This window comes from Camellia sinensis, chromosome 11 (genome assembly GCF_055761805.1).
Source record: "Camellia sinensis isolate YWXY chromosome 11, ASM5576180v1, whole genome shotgun sequence".
Taxonomy (NCBI): domain Eukaryota; kingdom Viridiplantae; phylum Streptophyta; class Magnoliopsida; order Ericales; family Theaceae; genus Camellia; species Camellia sinensis.
In genome coordinates, this window is record NC_138971.1 from 171,284,758 (window position 1) to 171,305,419 (window position 20,662).

The window sequence follows — 20,662 nt, forward strand, 5'->3', positions numbered from 1 at the left end:
CAATGCCCCTTCACCGTGCTCTCAATCGTTGAAGGGGGCCTCCGTTTCCCACTCAACCCTCTTATAACCGAGTTCCTTCGCCGCACCGGGCTGGCACCCACCCAAGTGTCCACCAATACCTATAGAATAATCAACGGCGTTCACGAGTTGAACAATCGGCTAGGCACCAACTTGGGTCTAGCCGAGATATTAAGGCAATACACAATGGGCCACACCGGGGACGGTTTGGCTTATTACTTGAAGATCAGACCTGGCAAAGAAAAAATTGTGACCGGCACCCCGGATAAAGATCTTCACGACGATGACTTTTTTTGGGTGTCGGGCAATTACGAAACAGCCGAGGTGCCGGGCTGGTTCATAAACAAGGACTTCGGTTCTTCATGTAAGCCACTCAAACTTGCTCGGTTAGCTTAATTCTTTACTTTGTAACTAACCAGTTTTCCTGTTTCTTTTGCAGCAATCCAAGCCTTGCAAGCCAACTATCAATTCCCCAACGTCGAAGCAATTCGGACCGTGCTTAGGTGCCGTCACCGAGATTGCAACGATTTACTTGGCTATACACCGACATACAGGTATTCTGCTCCGCGCCGGAGTAGAGTAACTGACTTCCTTCGCGCTCTTTCGCCGCCTCCCGATCCTTCCCTTCCTGACGTTCCCATCATTCGCCTGATCGAAGAACAAGAAATGGCCAAGCGCAGCAGAATCAAGAATCTGCTCACCACCATATCCGCCGAGGTGCCGAGCGTAGTAACTCGGTCGCCAGCCGCCGGTCAATCCAGTGGCGCTGTGGTCGCCCTTGCCACTCAATCCGCTGGGCAATCCAGCCGAGAACCCTCTGCTCGACGTGCCGGCAAAAGAGCTCGGGCAGACCCGTCCGCCGAGCTAGTCACCGAGCTTACCACCGAACATCCAACAGACTCCCCCGCCCCAGTGCCGGCCTAGCGCCCACATTTGAAGCACCGGGGTCAAGATATCCCGGCGACGGCTTCGATCAAGGCTGACAAAGAACATCTGCTCGCCTTCGATCTATCCAAAGCTCTGCTACTACCGAGCGACGTGGTCGGCAGCGACCACGTCCCCGACACTCGGTTGGTCAAGTCGTCGGTGAAGTCTATGGCCAGGGTAAGTCGATGTTCCTTTGAAAATTTTGCAAGTGTTTGCTCGGTTCCGTTTTTGCTCGGTCTCCTATCTAATCAATTTTGCTTTTGTTTTTGCAGGCCATTCAAAAACAACACCTGGTCTTGGAGCGTATCCACAGACTTAGGCAGAAGGCCAACGACACAGCCAGCCAGGTAGAAAGCCTTCAAGCCGAGCTCGGCCGGGCTAAGTCCTCTCTTGAGATGGCCAACTCCGACAACAACAGACTGCTCGGCCAGCTGGATGCAGCCGAGAAAAAACAAAACGAGCTCCAGACCGAGGTGGATGCCCTGAAGAAGTCGAAGAAGAAAGCTTGCCGGGCTGCAAACACCGCCGGCTTTAACGAGGCCGAGGAGAGCTACAAGAAGCAAGTCTTTGCAACGCAAGACATCTACTTCAAAGCAGGCTGGAAGTCTGCCTGCGAACACCTCGGCCAAGGCTCCGACACCGACGTATTTGCCAACCCTCCTCCAGCTTCGCTACCGGTCTACCTTGTGCCTTACGCAAACGACGTATTCAGCGCTCTGCAAGCGGAGGCCGAGGAAGGACTTGAAGATGGAGAGGATGACACAGATTCTGAGGCAGAGGAGGCCGAGGTGCAAGAGCAGCCTGGCAATGCTGAGCCCGGAGCCCAAGATGTCAGTCCTAACATCAATCTTGATGCTGGCGAGGACGAGTTCACCAATCTCTCCCCCCTAGTTTAGTTCTCTTTTTCCTTGTTTTTGTATTTTTGCTTCCAACTCTTTTGATGTAACCGGGCTCTGTCCCCACCTTTTGTAATGATTTTCTTTTCAATGAGAAACTCAAATTTTTCTAAGTGTTTGCACGGTAGTAATCAATTCCATCTTCAGCAAAATATCTCGGTATAACTCATCGTTTGAACAACACTTTGTCGACCGGAATCCATAACACGGTCGAAGCACTTCAGCAAAACGAGTTCATGAACCGAAATACCCATCTCGGTTGTAACGAAGTTGAACAAATCAACATTTCCAACCGGAGTACATCATCTCGGTTGGGAATTCTAAGTTGGACAAGACACCAACACTTCCAACTGGAGTATATCATCTCGGTTGGGAATGCGGAGTTGGACAAGACACCAACACTTCCAACCGGAGTACATCATCTCGGTTGGGAATGCGAAGTTGGACAAGACACCAACTCTTCCAACCGGGGTACATCATCTCGGTTGGGAATGCGAAGTTGGACAAAACACCAACTCTTCCAACCGGACTACATCATCTCGGTTGGGAATGCGAAGTTGGACAAGACACCAACTCTTCCAACCGGGGTACATCATTTCGGTTGGGAATGCGAAGTTGGACAAAACACCAACTCTTCCAACCGGAGTACATCATCTCGGTTGGGAATCCGAAGTTGGACAAAACACCAACTCTTCCAACCGGAGTACATCATCTCGGTTGGGAATCCGAAGTTGGACAAAACACCAACTCTTCCAACCGGAGTACATCATCTCGGTTGGGAATCCGAAGTTGGACAAAACACCAACTCTTCCAATCGGAGTACATCATCTCGGTTGGGAATCCTAAGTTGGACAAAACACCAACTCTTCCAACCGGAGTACATCATCTCGGTTGGGAATCCTAAGTTAGACAAAACACCAACTCTTCCAACCGGAATACATCATCTCGATTCGTAACATTAAAACAACAGTCCAAGTGCTAGAGCAAAATTACTTCTATAAATTGACAAAAAGAATTACATGCTGTGGTGCAAGCCAAAAAATTTCTTTGCACAAGAAAAGAAAGCAGAAGCTTAAAAATAATACAATTTCAAGTTGGCCGCATTCCATGGCCGGGGTATTGCTCTTCCCTCTAAATCCTCCAAGTGGTAAGCCCCCTTGCCCGCCAAACCAGTGATCATGTAGGGACCTTCCCAATTTGCCCCTAGTTTGCCTTCTCCTGGCACCAGGGTGTTGCCCATAATCTTCCTCAAAACCCAATCACCAACTTTGAACGGTCTGGGGTGCACCGTCTTGTTATACTTCTTTGAGAGCTCCTGTTGGTAGGCGGCCACATGGATGAGGGCCTTCTCCCGACGCTCATCCACTAGGTCCAGCTCCAAGGCAATAGTCTCGGTGTTCAGCTCGGGCTCAAAACTCTCGCTTCTGAGGGTGGGCATTTCAACTTCCAAGGGTATGACCGCCTCCATGCCATAAGCCAAAGCAAATGGAGTTTCCCCGGTAGAACGTCGCGGGGTTGTCCGGTATGCCCAAAGGACGCTAGGTAATTCCTCAGCCCATTTGCCCTTGGCCTTTTCCAGCCGTTTCTTCAACCCATCCAGTATAGTCTTGTTCGATGTTTCGGCTTGACCATTGGACTGCGGGTAGGCCGGGGTGGAGTTGTAGAATTCTATCTTCAAATCTTCACAAAATCCTCTGAATAGGCGACCGTCAAACTGGGTGCCGTTGTCAGAGATCAAAATCTTGGGGACGCCAAACCGCGTGACCACGTTCTGCCAGACAAATCGCTTCACGTCTTTCTCTTTGATGGTTGCCAAGGGCTCAGCTTCAACCCACTTTGTGAAGTAATCTGTGGCCGCGATGAAGAATTTCAGGTTGCCCGGTGCTGTTGGCAGTGGTCCCACTATATCTAGCCCCCACATGGCGAAAGGCCAAGGACTGGTGAGGGGAAGAAGTTCCCTAGCAGGCTGGTGGATCTGATGGGCGAATTTCTGGCATTTTTCGCACTTGCGGACATATTTTTGTGCATCGGCCTGCATGCACGGCCACCAGTATCCCTGCGAAATAGCACGGTAGGCCAAGGACCTGCCTCCTATGTGGCTGCCACAAATGCCTTCATGAATTTCGTACAAGAAGGCCTCCACACTATTCGGGTGCACGCACTTTAAATAAGGACCAGTGAAGGACTTCTTATATAACACGCCAGATGAAGAGAGCCAAAACCGCTCTGACTTCACCCGGATTTTGTGTGTTTCTTTCTTGTCAGTTGGAAGAGTCCGGTCTCTGAGGAACAAAATCAAGGGGTCCATCCAAGAGGGACCAAGCGCGGCGCAGAGTACATTTGTCTGCCCGGCGAGTTCAATGCTTGGCCGCAGAAGAAAGTCAATCAAAAGAGGGTTTGGAAAAGTATTATCCACCATAGAAGCGAGACCGGCCAGTTCATCAGCTCGACTGTTGTCTTCCCGGCCAATTTGTTGGACTCTAATTGCCTCAAACTGCTTGATATGCTCCCTGACCAGAGCTTGGTACTTCGCCATCCTTTCGTCCTTTGCTTCATAAATCCCAGAAACTTGGTTAACCACAAGCTGGGAATCACTGTACATCAGGAGCTCGGCAGCCTTCATTTGAATTGCGCTCTTGAGCCCGGCGAGAAGTGCCTCGTACTCAGCCTCGTTGTTAGACGCCGGGAAACCAAGCGTGATAGAATGTTCAATGGTTAGGCCATCCGGGGATATAAGAACAATACCTAGGCCGGCACCATGGCGGTTGGACGCTCCATCAACAAAAAGCTTCCACATGTCCCCCACAAAAAGCTTCCAGCAGTCAGATGGGTTCTGAGAGTTGCGAAGGGAAATGGGATCACAACTACTCGGCTGTGCGGTGTCAAGTTCGGTGTTGACCGGTTCAAATTCAGTGCCCCTTGGTGATTCGACACTGGACTCAGCAAGTTGTTCTGTAATGCTCAAGTCCGTGGGCGAATCATCAGGTTGTGGTGTGAAGCCGGCCGCAGGTTCTGAGCTGTGTGGAACCATTCCTTCCCCCCTTGATGATTCGGCACTGGACTCAACAAGTTGGTTCGGAATGCCCAAGTCCGTAGGCGAATCATCAAGTTCTGAGCGGTGTGGTTCAATTTCTTTCCCCCTTAGTGATGCGGTACCGGACAGAGTGGATGGGTTGGTGATACACAACTCCGTCATCGCATCACCGGGTGGTATGACCGTGCAAACTGAGGGAACTTCGATGGTGCGCGCTAACTCCGCGGCGGTACCTCCTTCAACTGGTTATTCCTCGGTTGGCATTGCGTGCATCTCATCATCTGCCTTGGCAATGTCGACCGGGCATACCGGATGAGTGCCAGGTGAGAACTCGGTGACAAAATCTGCCAAGGTTTGGGCTTTGATTGCGGTGCGCGGCTGGAACTTCACATCAAATTGTCCCAACTCGATCGCCCACTTTAGAATTCGGCCTGAAAAGTCCGCACGTTCAAACAAAGCCTTGAGGGGAAACTCGGTCAGTACGATGATGGTATGGGCGTGGAAATAGTGCGCCAACTTTCTTGAAGCCATCATCAAGGCCAGGGCAAGCTTCTCCAACGGCAAGTATCTTGATTCTGCTGGTAACAAAGTTTTGCTGACATAAAAAATTGGGAGGTGCTTGATTCCTTCAGCCCGAACTAACACCGCACTTACTGCGTGCTGGGAGACGGCAAGGTAAAGGTAAAGTTCCTCACCCGGCTCTGGTGTAACCAACAGCGGCGGAGAAGACAAATAGTCCTTGAGCTCGGCCAAAGCTCGGTCACACTCGTCATCCCATGAAAACTTTGACTTCAATGCTTGAAAGAAAAGGCGACAGCGATCTGATGACCGGCTTATAAATCGATTAAGCGCGGCGGCCATCCCGGCCAGATGCTGCACATCCTTAGCCGAGCTGAGCTGCTTCAACTCTTGCACGGCTCTGATCTGAGTAGGGTCTGCATCGATGCCTCGGTTTGTGACTAGGAATCCCAAAAATTTGCCGGATCCCACGCCAAAGGCACACTTTGAGGCGTTCAAGCGCAGCTTGTGCTTCTTTAGAATGGCAAACATCTCGGCTAAGTCGGACAAATGGTTTGCCTCATGTCGGCTCTTTACCACCATATCATCGATGTAAGCCTCCATGGTCCGGCCGAGCAAAGGAGCAAACATTTTGGTCACCATCCTCTGAAAGGTTACCCCGGCGTTTTTCAAACCAAATGGCATAACTCGATAGCAGAAGAGTCCCCTTGGAGTCGTGAAAGAGGTGATTTCTCGGTCAGGCCCATGCATGGGGATCTGGTGATAGCCGCGGTACGCATCCAAGAAACTGAGCCTATTGTGTCCAGCCGTCAAGTCCACTAGCTGGTCAATGCGTGGCAAAGGGAAGCTGTCTTTGGGACAAGCTCGGTTGACTGTCTTGTAGTCGACACAAACTCGCCACTTCCCATTCTTCTTAGGCACCACTACAGTGTTGGAAATCCACCGAGGATAGTGCACTTCCTGAATTGCTCGTGCCTCAAGCAGGTTCTTTACCTCCTCAGCAACTACCTCGGCGTGATGCAACGCCGATCTCCTTGTTCGCTGGATGACTGGCTTTGCTCCAGGGAAGACATTGAGGTGATGGCAGATAAAACTTGGGTCGAGGCCAGGCATGTCGTAAGGCGACCATGCAAAGACTTCGATATTCGCCATCAAAAACTCAATCATCTCGGTCCTCTCTATGGCCGTGAGACTTGAACCGAGCAAGAAGAACTTGTCCGGTTGCTCGGTATCAATCCACACTTCAACCAATTCCTCAACAGCCTTATCTTCGGCCTTGGTGCCCACATCATCCAAGACACCCTGGTCCTCCGGTCCCTCGATCATTTGAACGAATCCTTTGGCAGCCCGGCTTCCGTTGACCGCCACGAAGCACTATTTGGACATGACCTGATCGCCCCAAATCTCCTCAATTGCCCCCACAGCCGAGGGGAATCTCATTACTTGGTGAAAAGTCGATGCCACGGCTTGCATGGCGTGTAGCCATCCCCTTCCAAGGATAAGGTTGTACGTCGAAGGCACTTGCAGCACCCAAAATTCAACTTGCTTGACCACGGATCCCGCTTTGACCGGCAGGATTATCTTTCCCAAAGGCCACTCCGGTTGCGAGTTGAATCCAACCAGTGGCGAAGTAGCCGGAGCCAAGTCCGTCTCACGGAGTTTGAGCTGCTTGAACGCATCATAATACATGATCTCGACCGAGCTTCCCTGATCGATCAAGATCCGTCTAACATCAAATTCTTTGACGCGTAGTGTTACTACAAGAGCATCGTTGTGCGGTGTCTGGATACGCTCTAAATCCCTTGAGGTGAAACTGATCACATCCTTTTCTTCAGTCTTCCCCCTTTTTATGGCAGGCTGTACCGACAAAACTTCCCTCATATGTTCTGCCTTCTTGATCATGCCCCGGAGTTCGCAAACACGCTCTGGTTCCACAATGCCGTGGATGACATTAATAACTCCCTGTGGTGGAGCGTCTCGGTCATCCTGTCCCCTGGGATCGACCGGAGCCTGATTCGGCTTCACGCCGCCATCAATGTAGAGGTCTAGATGCCCGGCCGCGACCAGCTCTTCTAAGTGTTGCCTCAAAGGCAAACAATCCTCAGTCCGGTGGCCTCTCTCCCGGTGGAACGTGCAACGATACCGCGGATTATAGCCCTTTTGTCCATCACCCAACTTAGCAGGAAACCGGACATACTCCTCGTCTCGGATTTCACTGAGTATGCGATAGATTGGAATCTTGAAGACCGTGGTTATGCCAGTCCTTGCCTTCATCCTTCTGTTCGCGTCCGCTACATCATCTCGGGGGTATTCATCCCGGTCATTACGACGTCCTCTACCCCGATTCTTACGATTTGAACCACGGTCCGATTCCTCTGCTCGGTCACCTGAGCGACTGGATTCTTGCCCAACTGCATGCACTTTGCCTGCTGTCTTCTTGTCTGCTGCTACCGGAGTGGCCTTCACGGTAGAGGCTGACGCGTCATCCTCTATTCGGATGTGCTCATTAATGCGCTGCATGAGCTGGCCCATGGCGGTCGGCTGGTGCATGGTAAGCGAGTCCCGCAGTCTATGTCCGACCGGGAGACCACGCTTGTATTGTGTGATTGCAAGGTTGACCGGGCAGTCCAAGATCTCGTTGAAGGTTTCCTAGTACCTTGAATTGTATACCTTCAGTGTGTCGCACGGTTCCATCCTGACACTTAGCAGATGATCAACTTCCTTTGGTGTCTTTGTGTTGGTTTTGAAGTGTGTAACAAACGCCTCGGCCAATTGATGCCACCTCTGTATGCTCCCTTTCGGCAACCGCTCGAACCACTTTAAGCCCAGCTCGCCCAAACTTGACGGGAAGATTAGGCACATAAGTCCGTCATTCCGCCTATGTCCGGCCATAACCTGTCGGAAGTGACTCACATGCATGTAAGGATCGGTTTTCCTGTCGTAAAGTGTGAACTTAGGCTGGTGGAAGCCTGCCGGAAGCGGTGTTGTTTCTATATCCAGGGAAAATGGGGTGGCGCTCAGCCTGGCCAAGTCCGTATCTTCAAAGAGCGGCACTGCTTGGCGGGGTGGAGGCATTCCGACCTCCTCACTGGCGTATACCCCATAAGATAACCGCTGGAGTGCCGGTATTCTCTGTGCTTCGCGCCGGCGGGCCCGCTCCTTTAAGACCGCTCGTAAATCCTCTGACTGAGTAGAGTAAGAGTACCTCGACGTCGTCTCCGGACGTGAGGGTTTGTAGGTGCTGTCTTGCGCGCTAGACTTCCCTGCACCCACGTCGGAATCACCAACCTGGTAACTTCTGGTAATGGATATTGACTGAGTACGTCGCTGACTCTGACCGCCTGAACGGTGGGATGGGGTGCGCTCACTGTGGTCTCCCACTCCAACTACACCCTTCCCTTTGACATGCCGCTTAAGATCTTCCATCTCTGCCGCCATTCGCCGGATGACAGCATCTTGATCCCTCAACTTGCTTTCTAGTCGCCTGGCGTGCGAGTCTCTCCTCCGCCGGTGACCATCTGGACTCTGTGAATGTCCATGACTTCGTCCGCGCTTGTCCCGCGCGTCTACTGACTGTCCGCCAGTGGGTGTTCCCAAGTCAGCCATTGGATGGACAGCAGGAGGTCCCTCTCTCCTTCGGGTATACTCCGGGGTGGCTCCGTCGATGGCGGACAACGGAAACTCGTCGTTGTTCGCCATGGACGGCGATCAGATGAACCTGGAAGACAAGGTTTTGTCTGTCAAGATTCCCACAGACGGCGCCAATTGTACGGGGAGCAAATATTCCGACGAGCCCGTACTCCTTTCTTCCGAGCTCCGTCGATGTCCGATCACCTGCGAGCAAGCAACGGTGAGCTACCCGGCGGTGTGTGGCCGGAAAAACCCTCCGACGGTCAAGTTAGCACACACCTTAGGATGGATAGAGAGAAGGGAGAGAGTGTTTGAGTGTAAGAATTCCTTACAGAGGTGTTCGTATGTCGCGTATGGGGGGCGCAGACATGTTTATATATCTTCTGAGCCCCATATCCACTCCCAATCATCTCCTGACACGTGGCTCTGTTATCCCATCTGTCAGCATAGATCTTGCTGAACATCACCTAATCTCAACTGCCAGTCATCACAGCTGGAGCTCGGCAGCCGAGCGGCCCTATGCGTTGCTGCGCCGTGCCGTGCTTCATACCCAAGCACTTCCCTGGCAAACTCCAAGGGGGGACCGGGCTAGGCGGCATCTCGGCGAAGCCTAGCCCGAAGCACCCCGTGGTCAGCTTTCACATCGGTCAATCGGTAACCTCGGCCGACCGTGCCATTCCGGGCGCCGGTCACTCGGCTTGTCTGGCTTCGGCTAACCTCGGACCGAGCATCCTGGTCCGACCGAGCTCTGCCTTACCGAGCTGCTTCTTTACGGTCTGGGGCGGGACGCACTCGGCCCAAGTTCTGCCCGGCCCAAGTTCTGGCAGCCTTTCTCTGGGTGAACGGTCGATCATCTCAGCCCAATGCACTGCTGGGCTCTCAACCTGCTCGGTCGATACCTCGGCCCAACTCCAGATCATAAATCACCCTCTCAATTGCCCCTTAATTCCGTCCGCGAAGGTGTGACTGGGATTACTCACTTCGACCGAGATAACACTTCTCCGGTCTTCAAGACGCCGAACCTCGATCGGGCTAGTTAACATAATTGTCTGCGAACTTGCCCGGTTATATTCCTCGGCTGACATCCTCTTCATCGAAAGTAGCTCGGTTGGCTCTTCGTATTTGCAACCCGTCGAAATTAGCTCGGTTGGCTCTTCGTATTTGCAACCCGTCGCTTCATACCTCCGCCGCTGATCCTTAGGCCTTTTTTTTCCCTTGTTTTACTCAAGTTTTTGGGTCATGACACCATATGCCTTTTGGCTCGTAAGTATTTATCTTGACCGTACAGAACAAGGCTTTTTTTTTTGTGTTATTTTTTTTTCTTGGTGCTTTGTCTGTGAGATTCATCCAGAGAATGTTCTGAAGTGCAGACTTGTTCCAGAGCTGCTAGTGTTCTTTCTCATGTGCTAAACGACAATATGCAGTGCAAGGAGAGGGTATGCAATCTCACATTGTTTTTTCTTCTAGTATTATTAGGGTCAGAAAATGTATGGAGAACAACTGCTTCAGAATACTAGTTATCTTTACATTTTAGGGTCAGATAATTTACTAAAATTGTTAAACCGCCCCGCCTCCCAAAAAAAAAATCTTAATGTAAAATTTATTATAGGTTTTACGAATTGAATTGGAAAAACCTACACCATCTTTAGGAGCCCCAGAGCCAAGCATGAAAAGTAAAGAAGGAAAACCGAATGCATCAGGGAATACATATGTACAAGCAATTATTTCGAAACTGCTAGTCATTTGGCATTCAGATTGCCCTAGTGCCTGTTTCGCGTAGCTTTTTTTCACCTTAAATCCACTTATAGCTTAAAATAAGTGATTTTGAAGTGTTTGGTATAACTTATGGGGGTAGATTATAGCTTTTTATAAGTGAAAATCGAGCTTTTTGGTTGAGTGGGGGAGGAGGTGCTTCCCAAAACAACTTAAGCGGGAAGATCCCATTTGAGGGTCAAAATAACTTAAATGCCCCTCACAATTTCAAGTTATTACAAGTGTGCCATGTATATAAACCAGAACACACTCATTTTTCTCTCTTAAGAACCAGAGAGGCGATTTCTGGGGACAAGAGGTGATTTCCGACGACGTTCTGGTTCTCTCTCTTTCTCTCTTTCTCTCTTTCTCTCTCTCTTCGTGATCTCTTCTCTCTCTCTCTCTCTCCCTCTCTCTCTCTCTAGTTCGTGCGGTCTGAAACCCAAACGTCACGATCGGAGAACAATCGCCATCGCATAAACGAACTAGAGCTCCGTCGTCACCTCTGGTCACCACCGCCATCGCGATCACGATCTGAAACCTAATCACGATTTGCTCCATCGCTCGCGTCTCTCTTTGTGATCGTGATTACGATCTGAAATCCACCGCCGTCCCTCTCTCTTTCTCTCTCGATCTGTGTTGCTTGTGGTCGTCGCCGTTGCCGTCGCGATCGCGATCCTAATTTGCATTGAAACCCTAGCCACCGACAGTTATTTGCCGACAGCGATGAAACCCTAGAAAAAAAATTGAAAAATAAGGAAAAAATCAATTAAGGAAAAAATCAATATTAATATTAATTAAAAAATAAAAAATTGTATATTTTTGAAGAAAAAGAAAAAAAACCAATATTAATTGGTATTAATAATTAATAAATTAATATTGTATATTTTTGTAATGAATTAATTATTAATTGATACTAATTAATAACAATTGTTGATTATTAATATTATTTGATATTAATAAAAATTAATTATTAATATTAATTGATACTAATTAATAATTTTAGTGTTAATTCAGACTAATTAAGCCATTAATTGATACTAATTAATAATTTTAGTATTAACTGATATTGATTAAGCAATTAATTGATACTAATTAATAACAATTGTTGATTATTAATATTATTTGATACTAATAAAAATTAATACTAATTAATAATTTTTTTTTTGATCGGCAAACGAAGTCTTTATTGATGAATTAAACAAGAATTACATCAATAAAGAGGAGCTTGGAGCTGAAACAAGCTCTAACCTCCAAGTTGGTGAGAAACCAACGAGCAAAACAACCAGAAAAAAGAAAAAACCAGAAAATAACATTACATCAAAAAATAGAGGAACAAAACTCCAGCTAAAGGGAATTCCAGTCCAAAGCAACCCCTAACACCAAAGGCAAACATCTGAGCTTGGGGCTCCAATCCACACTGACACAGGTGAGAAACAAGACCAACCCCCACACCAGCCAACACAGACCAGAAAAGAAACCAGCACAGATCAGTCATTTTGCAAGCTACACTCCAACCAGAGAAGGAATCTGCATTAACCTGCATTGCCTTTGAACAATACTCCATGAATTCAGCACAGATCACTACTGCAGCCCTATAATCATTCTGCGAACTCAGAAAAAGAACAACACAGTGAATGAACTCCAGGCAGAAGCCCAGCCGACAGAAGAACCCCAACAGAAGATAGGAGACAGAGTATGCTGGTGCTGACATTTCAACAAAACAGAGGAGGCTTTCTTTTAAACTGAATTGCATAGCAGATATCAACTGTAGCATAGCCTGGTTAGTCTCCAATTGAGAGCCACATCCTCGACTGAAAAGGGAAAGTTCTTGATAGAGGCTTTAAGCCAAAGGGCCAATCTGATCTTGATAAGTTCCCATAGTTCTGCAGAGTTAGGATGAGCATCTCTGAAAACACACTCATTCCTTAGCTTCCAGAGAGACCACAATACAACCAGTGGGATTGCTTCCCAGAATTTCCTGAGAGGGTGTTTGAGCTTAGTCCCCATCCACCAGTTAAACAGAGCATCTACGGACTGAGGGATACACCAACAGAGCCCCCACTCGAATAACACAGATGACCAAATAACCCAAGAGAAATGACAGTGAAGTAACACATGAGAATTAGATTCAGGGGCCACTTTGCAGAGAGGACAAAGAGGAGAAACATTGCTGCTTAAGATACCTATATCGAGCAGAAACACCGCTGTTTTAACTCTGTTTTTCCAAGCTAGCCAACCAAAAAAACTGACTTTGGGAGGTAAGGTATTGCTCCAGATGAATTTGCTAATAATGAGGGGAGGCCCAAGGAGAGAAGTACAAAGAGAATATAGGGAAGACACAGAGAAAACACAAGAACCAAGTGCAGACCAAACCAGGCTGTCAGCACTGTTGAGGCACAAGGAGGGGGCAGAAGATAACATTGTATTCAACCTAGCTTCACTGGTCTCTTCCCAAGTATATAGGATTCTTCTATATGGAAAGTTCCAAACTGAAGTGCTGGTTTTCCTGGCATAGTATTGTTGAAGAGAACCATTCTTATCAGCAGACAGGTTAAAGAGGGAGGGGAACTCATCCTTAAGGTATGTAGATCCACACCACTTGTCGTGCCAAAATCTGATACGACTAATTAAGCTATTAATTGATACTAATTAATAATTTTATTATTAATTGATACTGATTAAGCAATTAATGGATACTAATTAATAACAATTGTTGATTATTAATATTATTTGATACTACTAAAAATTAATTATTAATATCAATTGATACTAATTAATAATTTTAGAATAATTTTAGTATTAATTCAGCTTTCATATAATTTTAGTAGTAATTCAGACTAATTTTAATATCAATTGATACTAATTATTAATATCAATTTTTATATTAGTTGATACTATTTAATACTAATTATATTAACTTTTATTAATGAAATAATTTTTTTAAATTAAAATTGAAAAAAATGACAAAAATGATCATTTTTATATCATATAAGGGTAAAAAGGTCAATTATACAGAAAAAACTATTTTACAGCTTATCAACCAAACACAATTCTGCTACTTAAATCCATAATCTCACAGTTGCACCAAACAGGTTAACAACTAATGTTTACAGTTATAAGTTATAATCTGTCAAGTTATGTTAAGTTAAAGCAGCTCATTCACTAAATTAATAAACACTTAATACACAAAATTAAGTCTTGTTTTTACTCTTTTTTTTTTTTGGTCACTAATACACAAATTTAAGGTTTCCTTTTAAGCATGCTCTTTCAAGGGCTACTATACAAATTTGGATAGCATACTAGAGGAGAACTAGCTGGTGAGGGTAAGTATTGATTATGTGTGAAATAGAAATGACTCATTTCTAATATGAAACCAACTCATGGAACTCTGGGGCCATTAATTTTTAGAAAATTGTTTGAGGGCCCGAAATCAATGGCTCGTATTTGGCGCGAAACCCAAAATGACGTCGTTTTGGGTTTCATTTTTTTCTTTTTCTTTTTCTTTTTCTTCCTTTTTTTGCTTTTTTTTGCTTTTTCTTCCTTTTCTTGTTTGAACAGAGACAGACATAGGCGAGAGAGAGAAATGAGAGAAGAGGAGAAAAGAAGAGGAAGAGAGAAGAAGGAGAAAAGATGGGGAGAAGGAGGAGGAAGAGAAGAACACGGTGATGGTGATGGTGATGGCGGAGGAGGAAGATCGACGGTGATGGCGGTGATCAGAGATTCAGATCTGAATCAGATCTGTATCTTTTTTCTTTTTTCTTTTTTTTTTCAGATTTGAATCTTTTTTTTTTTTGGCTGATGATGACGATGTTGATGAAGATGTTGTTGTTGATGATGATCATGTGTTGATGAAGATGTTGATTTATTTATTTATTTTTTGGATCTGATCTGATATGAAGACTTCTTTTTCTTCTGATTTGATTTGAAGACTTTTTCTTCTTCTTCTCTTCTTCTACTTCCTCTTCTCTTCTTCTTCTTTCTCTTCTTTTTTTCTTCTTCTTCTTCTTCTTCTTCTTCTTCTTCTTCTCTGCTTCTGCTTCCTCTTCTCTTTTCATCTTCAATTTGTCAAAACAGCGAGAGAGAGAGAAAAAGAGAAAAAAAAAAATCTAAAACGACGTCGTTTTGGATTCGGAGCAAATTCAAGCTTGACAATTTCGGACCCTGTAGCAGCTCTGTAATTATTATTATTATTTATGGCACTTTTCTAGGCTAGGTGATGAAGCCTAATTAGATTTCACCGACAACCTAAGTTCCAACACCCACATAATAAAAGTAAAAGTAAAAATTGCAAGAGGGAGAATTAGCATATGTTATGTTAATAATGTTGATCAAATAAAACTAATGCAGCTGGAGTGTAGATATAAAAATAATTAAGGATAAAATATATATTTAAATGTAAAATGTGTGACAATATCATTTTTTTCACTAATTATGTTGAAAAATGAAAAAGAATAAGCGATTAACAACAATATAACCGGCTTTTTGGCTCTTTCCTTTTAAAGATATTATTCTACCTTTCATTATCCTTGAAATTTTGTGAAAGGTTCAATTGGTACCTAATAAAATTACTTTTTTACTCGATTTGGGTGTGTACAAAGTCCCAAAAAATCAGTTTTTTTTTTATTTTTTTAATTTTCTGGACCAAACACATCTAGTTTTTCAAACTTCTTTTTTTGAATTGAATTAATATAATCTGTACCAACTTTTAAATACATATAGTCCAGCATAAAAGCACTATAAGAAAATACATTTTTGGCGACCACTTTTGGCTACCAAATGGCTTTTAGTCGCTGAAAGTTACGGAATTGGCTACCAAAAATAATATTAGTCGGCAAAAGTCATCATTTTTAGCTACTAATTTTTTTTAGTTAGGGAATGTTGATTATTGGCAACTAAAAAAAATGTAGTCGGTAAAAGTGCAACAATTGGCTACTAAAAAATAATTTAGTCGCCAAAGATGCAACAATTGGCTACTAATCACAATTTAGTCGGTAACAATGCAACAATTGGCTACTAAAAAATATTTTAGTCGCCAAAGATGCAACAATTGGGTACTAATCACAATTTATTCCGTAAAAATGCTACAATTGGCTACTAAAAAATATTTTAGTAGCTAAAAATGTCACAATTGGCGACTAAAAAATAATTTAGTCGCTGTATAGTTAGTTTTGGCTACGAAAATTATTTAGTCGGTATTTAATTTACTTTTAAGTTTTAACAACTAAATTTTAGTTGGCAATTATAATTAAAAATTTTAAAAATTGGACTTCAGATTTTGGGGGGCAAAATTAATTTGCTGCTAAATATTTCGTCGGAGAAAAGCCTTTATTTATTATGGGCAACTAAAAGAGTTAGTCGGGAAAGAAAATAAACTAGGTTTAAGAAATACACTTCCACACGCTCTAACTCTCTCATACATCTCTGTCTGTCTCTGCTCTCCTCCCGCTCTCTCTGTCTTTCTCTCTCTCGCTAGCTTTTGTCTCCATCGTTAACGGAGCATCACCGCCATCGCACACGAGCACCACCTTCAATCCACTATTGGAGCATTACCCCAGGTATGTCCTCTCTATAGTCTCTATTCCTCTAATTTCAGCCTCTAGGGTTTTCTTCTTCCGTTTGCATACCTTCACCCAACCCCAACCCCAAATCGACCCATGTTAAGGTTGAGCAATCTATTCATTCATTGTTCTTGGATATGGAGGATATGGGTTGAATTACTAGAATAGTGGAATGTTCACTTGGTTACACCATAATCTTTTTCAAATTTGTCACACTGGGGGTTTGGGTTTAAATTTGGGAAGCTGGAAAAGAAGATGTGGAGGCCATGGTTTGGTCAATTTGGAAGGCTCATTAAGTATGTTTGTTTTTTTTCTAACTACTGCTCTTGCTTGTTTGTTTTTCTCTACCTACTGCTCTTACTTGGCCTGTTTCGTCCATGCTTGTATTTGTTGTTGTCTTCTGACCCTTTTGCTCACCATGTGTTTGACAAAATGTTCAAATGAAACCGAACAATGCTCATGTGTTTGACATCTGTTTATGAGGTTTGGTAGTGCCCAGATTGAATTTAATTGTTTTTTTCAATTACCTGTTCATGAGCTCTTATTAGGTGCAATTTCAGTTTGAGATTGAATTTCATTTTTTTTGAATGTTTGGGCCTAATTCATTTTTTTCATTTTCATTTATGAGCTCTGTACATCCAGGCACTGCTTTGGGCCTAATTCGAATTTTCTCCACTAGTTGCTTTTCTTCTTTAATCCACAACATGTTGCTGATTTCTCTGCTCTTGTGGAGACATGCCGATTACTTCAATAGTTTGTTCAAGAAGGTGGTGCGTCTAATCAGTCTTCCTTCTTAATGAAACCACTTATTAATGTTATTTGATGTTAGTAAATGCACGTGACTTTCATAATGGCCCTCCTCAACATACTTAATGAGGCCTAAGTTGTTAAATCATTCTTAGTATAGGGAGGGACCCCCTGCTCTCCCCTGCAAATACCCCCAAACCATAAACCCCCCAATTTTTTTTTTTTAGTTTTGTACAAAATAATTCAATTTAAAAGTTGATACTTTTAAATTTTTGAAAATAAAATAAATGTTAAATCATCATGTTCCTTTATAGATAATTATAAATGTCGATTGAGGTGAAACGTCACTATTAGACAATTCTCATATATCAAGTGTGAAATTGAAGAAAAGAGTCACGCTTAATGCCAATTTAGTTAGGATAATAGTGATCTTTGTTAGTTTAAGGTTGTAGGAATATATGTTAGAAATAATCTAAGCAAATTAACGAGTAGAGTTAGAAAGAAAAAAGTTATTAAAAATAGTCAAATCCTAATAATAAGAGAAATGTTTGGAGGACGTTCAGTGAATAAAAATTATATTATTTCTGTAAACTCTTGTTTATTTTTTTTTTATTCTCTCTAAGTTTTTCTAACTTGGACATTGGAATGCTTCCAATCAGGTAATACATTAACCACGACGAAAGTGTTCTATTGACTTTGCTTGCTATCATCATCAATCCATCATCATGATGAATTTTTGCCCACAAAAATATACTCAGCCTCTCACATTTCACACATTAAAGAGAATTAAATAAATTAAATTGTCTAATTTGTAAATGAGCTAAAAGTAAAATGGCCCAATTCATTTTTTTGAGACACCCAAATGGGCCTTAATGAAGTTCGTAGTGATTTTACTTTTATGAGTTCCATCGAATCGTAAAAATCTTCTTGGAACGACCAAAGATTCTATCTTCTAAAAGGAGTTCCAAACTTCCAATTGATTTTTTTTAGTTTCTATTTCAATGTCTCTGGTAGTGCTTATTTATTTATTTTTTATTATTGTTATTTTAAAAGTTGTTTGATAAAGTTAAATAGTCCTGAGTCCATGTCCATTGGAAAAATTATTGCTTCTCCAATGAATGTTATTGTCAAAAATTAAGATCAAGGCCAAATTGGAACTCTCGAAAGACTAGATAAACATTGTGTCGTATTTTAGAATTACTAAGTTTTGTGCCAAATTCGATACAAGATTTAGCTACAATGTGTAAAATAAGTTACGAGTTTGCTATGGGAATTGTGGAAATGATAGTTAAATTTTCTCATTTGAGTAAATTTGTGTGAATTTAGGAGGGAGGTTGGTGTATCAGAGCACCAAGAAGAGGGCCAGTGGACCCAAATGTTCACTTTCCCAGAGCACCAAGAATTATATAGGCCATGGGTTGCATGAGTTCTAAAAGGGTAATCTATGTGACCCCACGTCCAACTCAAAGCTATGGTGGTCACCCTCTAGAGCCAAAAAGGAAGTTTGAGAACATAGAAGAGGTAACATAATTTTTTAAACTTATTTCGGTAATAATAAAAGGGCAAGATGATTGCCAATAATGTGGAAAATTATGGAACTTACTAGAGATTTATGGTTACGGAACTCCTGATCTCATAAGTATTTGAGATAACTTGCCCAGGCCTAAGTTGGACTTCTACCCCTAGAAGCAGATAGGAAATCTGAATGTGGATGATAAACCCCTCTTAAAATCTGAGCACAGAATGAGTGAGGACGAGTGATAAGTCTCCATATCTACTTTGCAAGAAGGGCTAGATTGAAAGCTTTGAAATCTCTAAAGCCCATCCCTCCCTTTGATTTAGCCAAACCCAAGCTGTCCCAGCTTGCCCAGTGAGGGCCACGGTCTAAAGGATCTCTACCCCACCAAAAATTACTCGTATATGAATTTAAACGATCATTAAACTTCTTTGGAAAGGCAAAACATGCCATAGCATAAGTAGGAATTACCTGCACAATAGATTTGACAAGTACCTCCTTCTCTGCTTGAGACAACAAACTCTGTTTCCATCTTTGCATTTTTATTCACAGCTTTTTCAATTAAAAACCCAAATGCTTCGGACTTGATCTTCCTAAAAAAGAAGGTACAAAAAATTTCATATATATATATATACTTTATTAATGAGGCAGTTAATTATAGAAATATACATTAGCTTAATTAGTCATTTTTCTAAGACTCAAGAATTTGTAAACTACAAGATCACAAAAGGAAATAATAATTACTACAGAACATCTTATTATTCTTGTTAACTTTGTTGATAAAAGTGACACATTTGTTTGTCTATGATGAATGCAACTCATAAATCATATTAGTGCTTAGAGGATTGAATAACCTATAAACAGAAGAAATAGTTTTTGAATTTGTTCATAAATCACATTTGTTTTATATGAACCCTCGAATAAACGGAAGAAACATTTGTTGGTTCTAGTCAAATTGATGCTTACTATTACCTTCTTTTTTTTTCTATAAAAAAAATTCCTAAATTTTGATTTCTATGTTTTTTTTATTGCATGTAGATTTCTCATTCCATGTTTGATAATATGCTTAACCAAAACATATCCTTTCTTGTCCATGGTAGGGAATTGGTTTTTTTTTTTTTTTTTTTTTTTTTTTTTTTTTTTTTTTGTGCAGCTTTGTTTTGATTTTGAGAAAGTGATGCAAAAGTGGGGGCAATGACTAAGCCAGTATAGCAATCCATGGTTATTAAGGCAAGGTTGAATCCCTTGAGTTTTTGGTTTGTTTAATTATCTATACTTATTTGCTAAATGCTTCCGCTGATTGGGAGGTTGATTATTATTTTGCAGTTGGTGTCTTCAGAAAGAAAGGTACCAAACTATATGAAGTAAGCTTGAAGGATGAGAAGCCTTTAGATCAATGGCTTCATTGTTAAATTAAGCAAGTGTTTTAGTTAATAAATTTAATTTTTCCATCATGTTTACACCTTCAAAATATTCTGTAAATGACATTTGATGTAGAATTTTGTGTATAGAGGACATCTTTTTTGTATGATTCTGTGTTTGTATGGAATTATTATTTTGGGTTGGATTGTATTTGATTTGCATAGAATTTGATGTTAAAAGATCAAATTTTTGTATTGTTGAAACGAAATAGAAATAGATATATGTATTATTTTGTTTATATACAGGGTGCAAGTTGAACGAAATGAATACAGGTTGTGGAGAAATTAATTATAATAAAAAAAACACTAAATAAAGTTTTTGGCAACTAAATTTTTAGTAGTGAAAAAAGAAAAAAAAAAAAGTGAATTTGTTAGTGACTAACCAATTGGTAGCCAAAAAGGAAATCAATATTTTTAGCGACTAAATATTTGGTAGCCAGAAAGAACCCAAAGATTTTTGGTGACTAAAAATTTAGTAGCCAAAACTATATAAGATTTTAGGCGACTAAATAGTTTAGTAGCCAAAAATAAATGAAGACTTTCGGCGACCCAATGGTTAGTAGCAAAAAATAAAATAAAATGAAAAATAATTTTTTGGCTACTAAATTCTTTAGTCCCTCAATGTAGTAATGTTGTGACTA

General features: G+C 42.8%; 1 protein-coding gene and 1 pseudogene across 16 annotated transcripts; both read left to right on the plus strand.

Annotated features, from left to right (window-relative positions):
- LOC114297754 (golgin candidate 6-like) overlaps positions 1–20,662 on the plus strand; it is a 141,695-nt pseudogene that overhangs the window by 20,657 nt on the left and 100,376 nt on the right.
- Positions 54–20,188, plus strand: LOC145803012 (uncharacterized). 16 transcript variants are annotated; one of them, XR_014344960.1, is made up of 5 exons: positions 54–1,122; positions 1,218–17,107; positions 18,411–18,605; positions 19,754–19,835; positions 19,927–20,188. XR_014344960.1 is itself a non-coding variant. In XM_082896143.1 (2 exons), exons 1-2 carry the CDS (start codon positions 1,114–1,116, stop codon positions 1,839–1,841), a joined length of 633 nt encoding a protein of 210 aa, XP_082752269.1. In that variant the 5' UTR covers positions 54–1,113; the 3' UTR covers positions 1,842–19,329. The 16 variants fall into 16 exon arrangements, 1 of the variants encoding a protein (XP_082752269.1); XR_014344961.1 differs by having other exon boundaries at positions 1,218–17,104; XR_014344967.1 differs by having other exon boundaries at positions 1,218–16,633.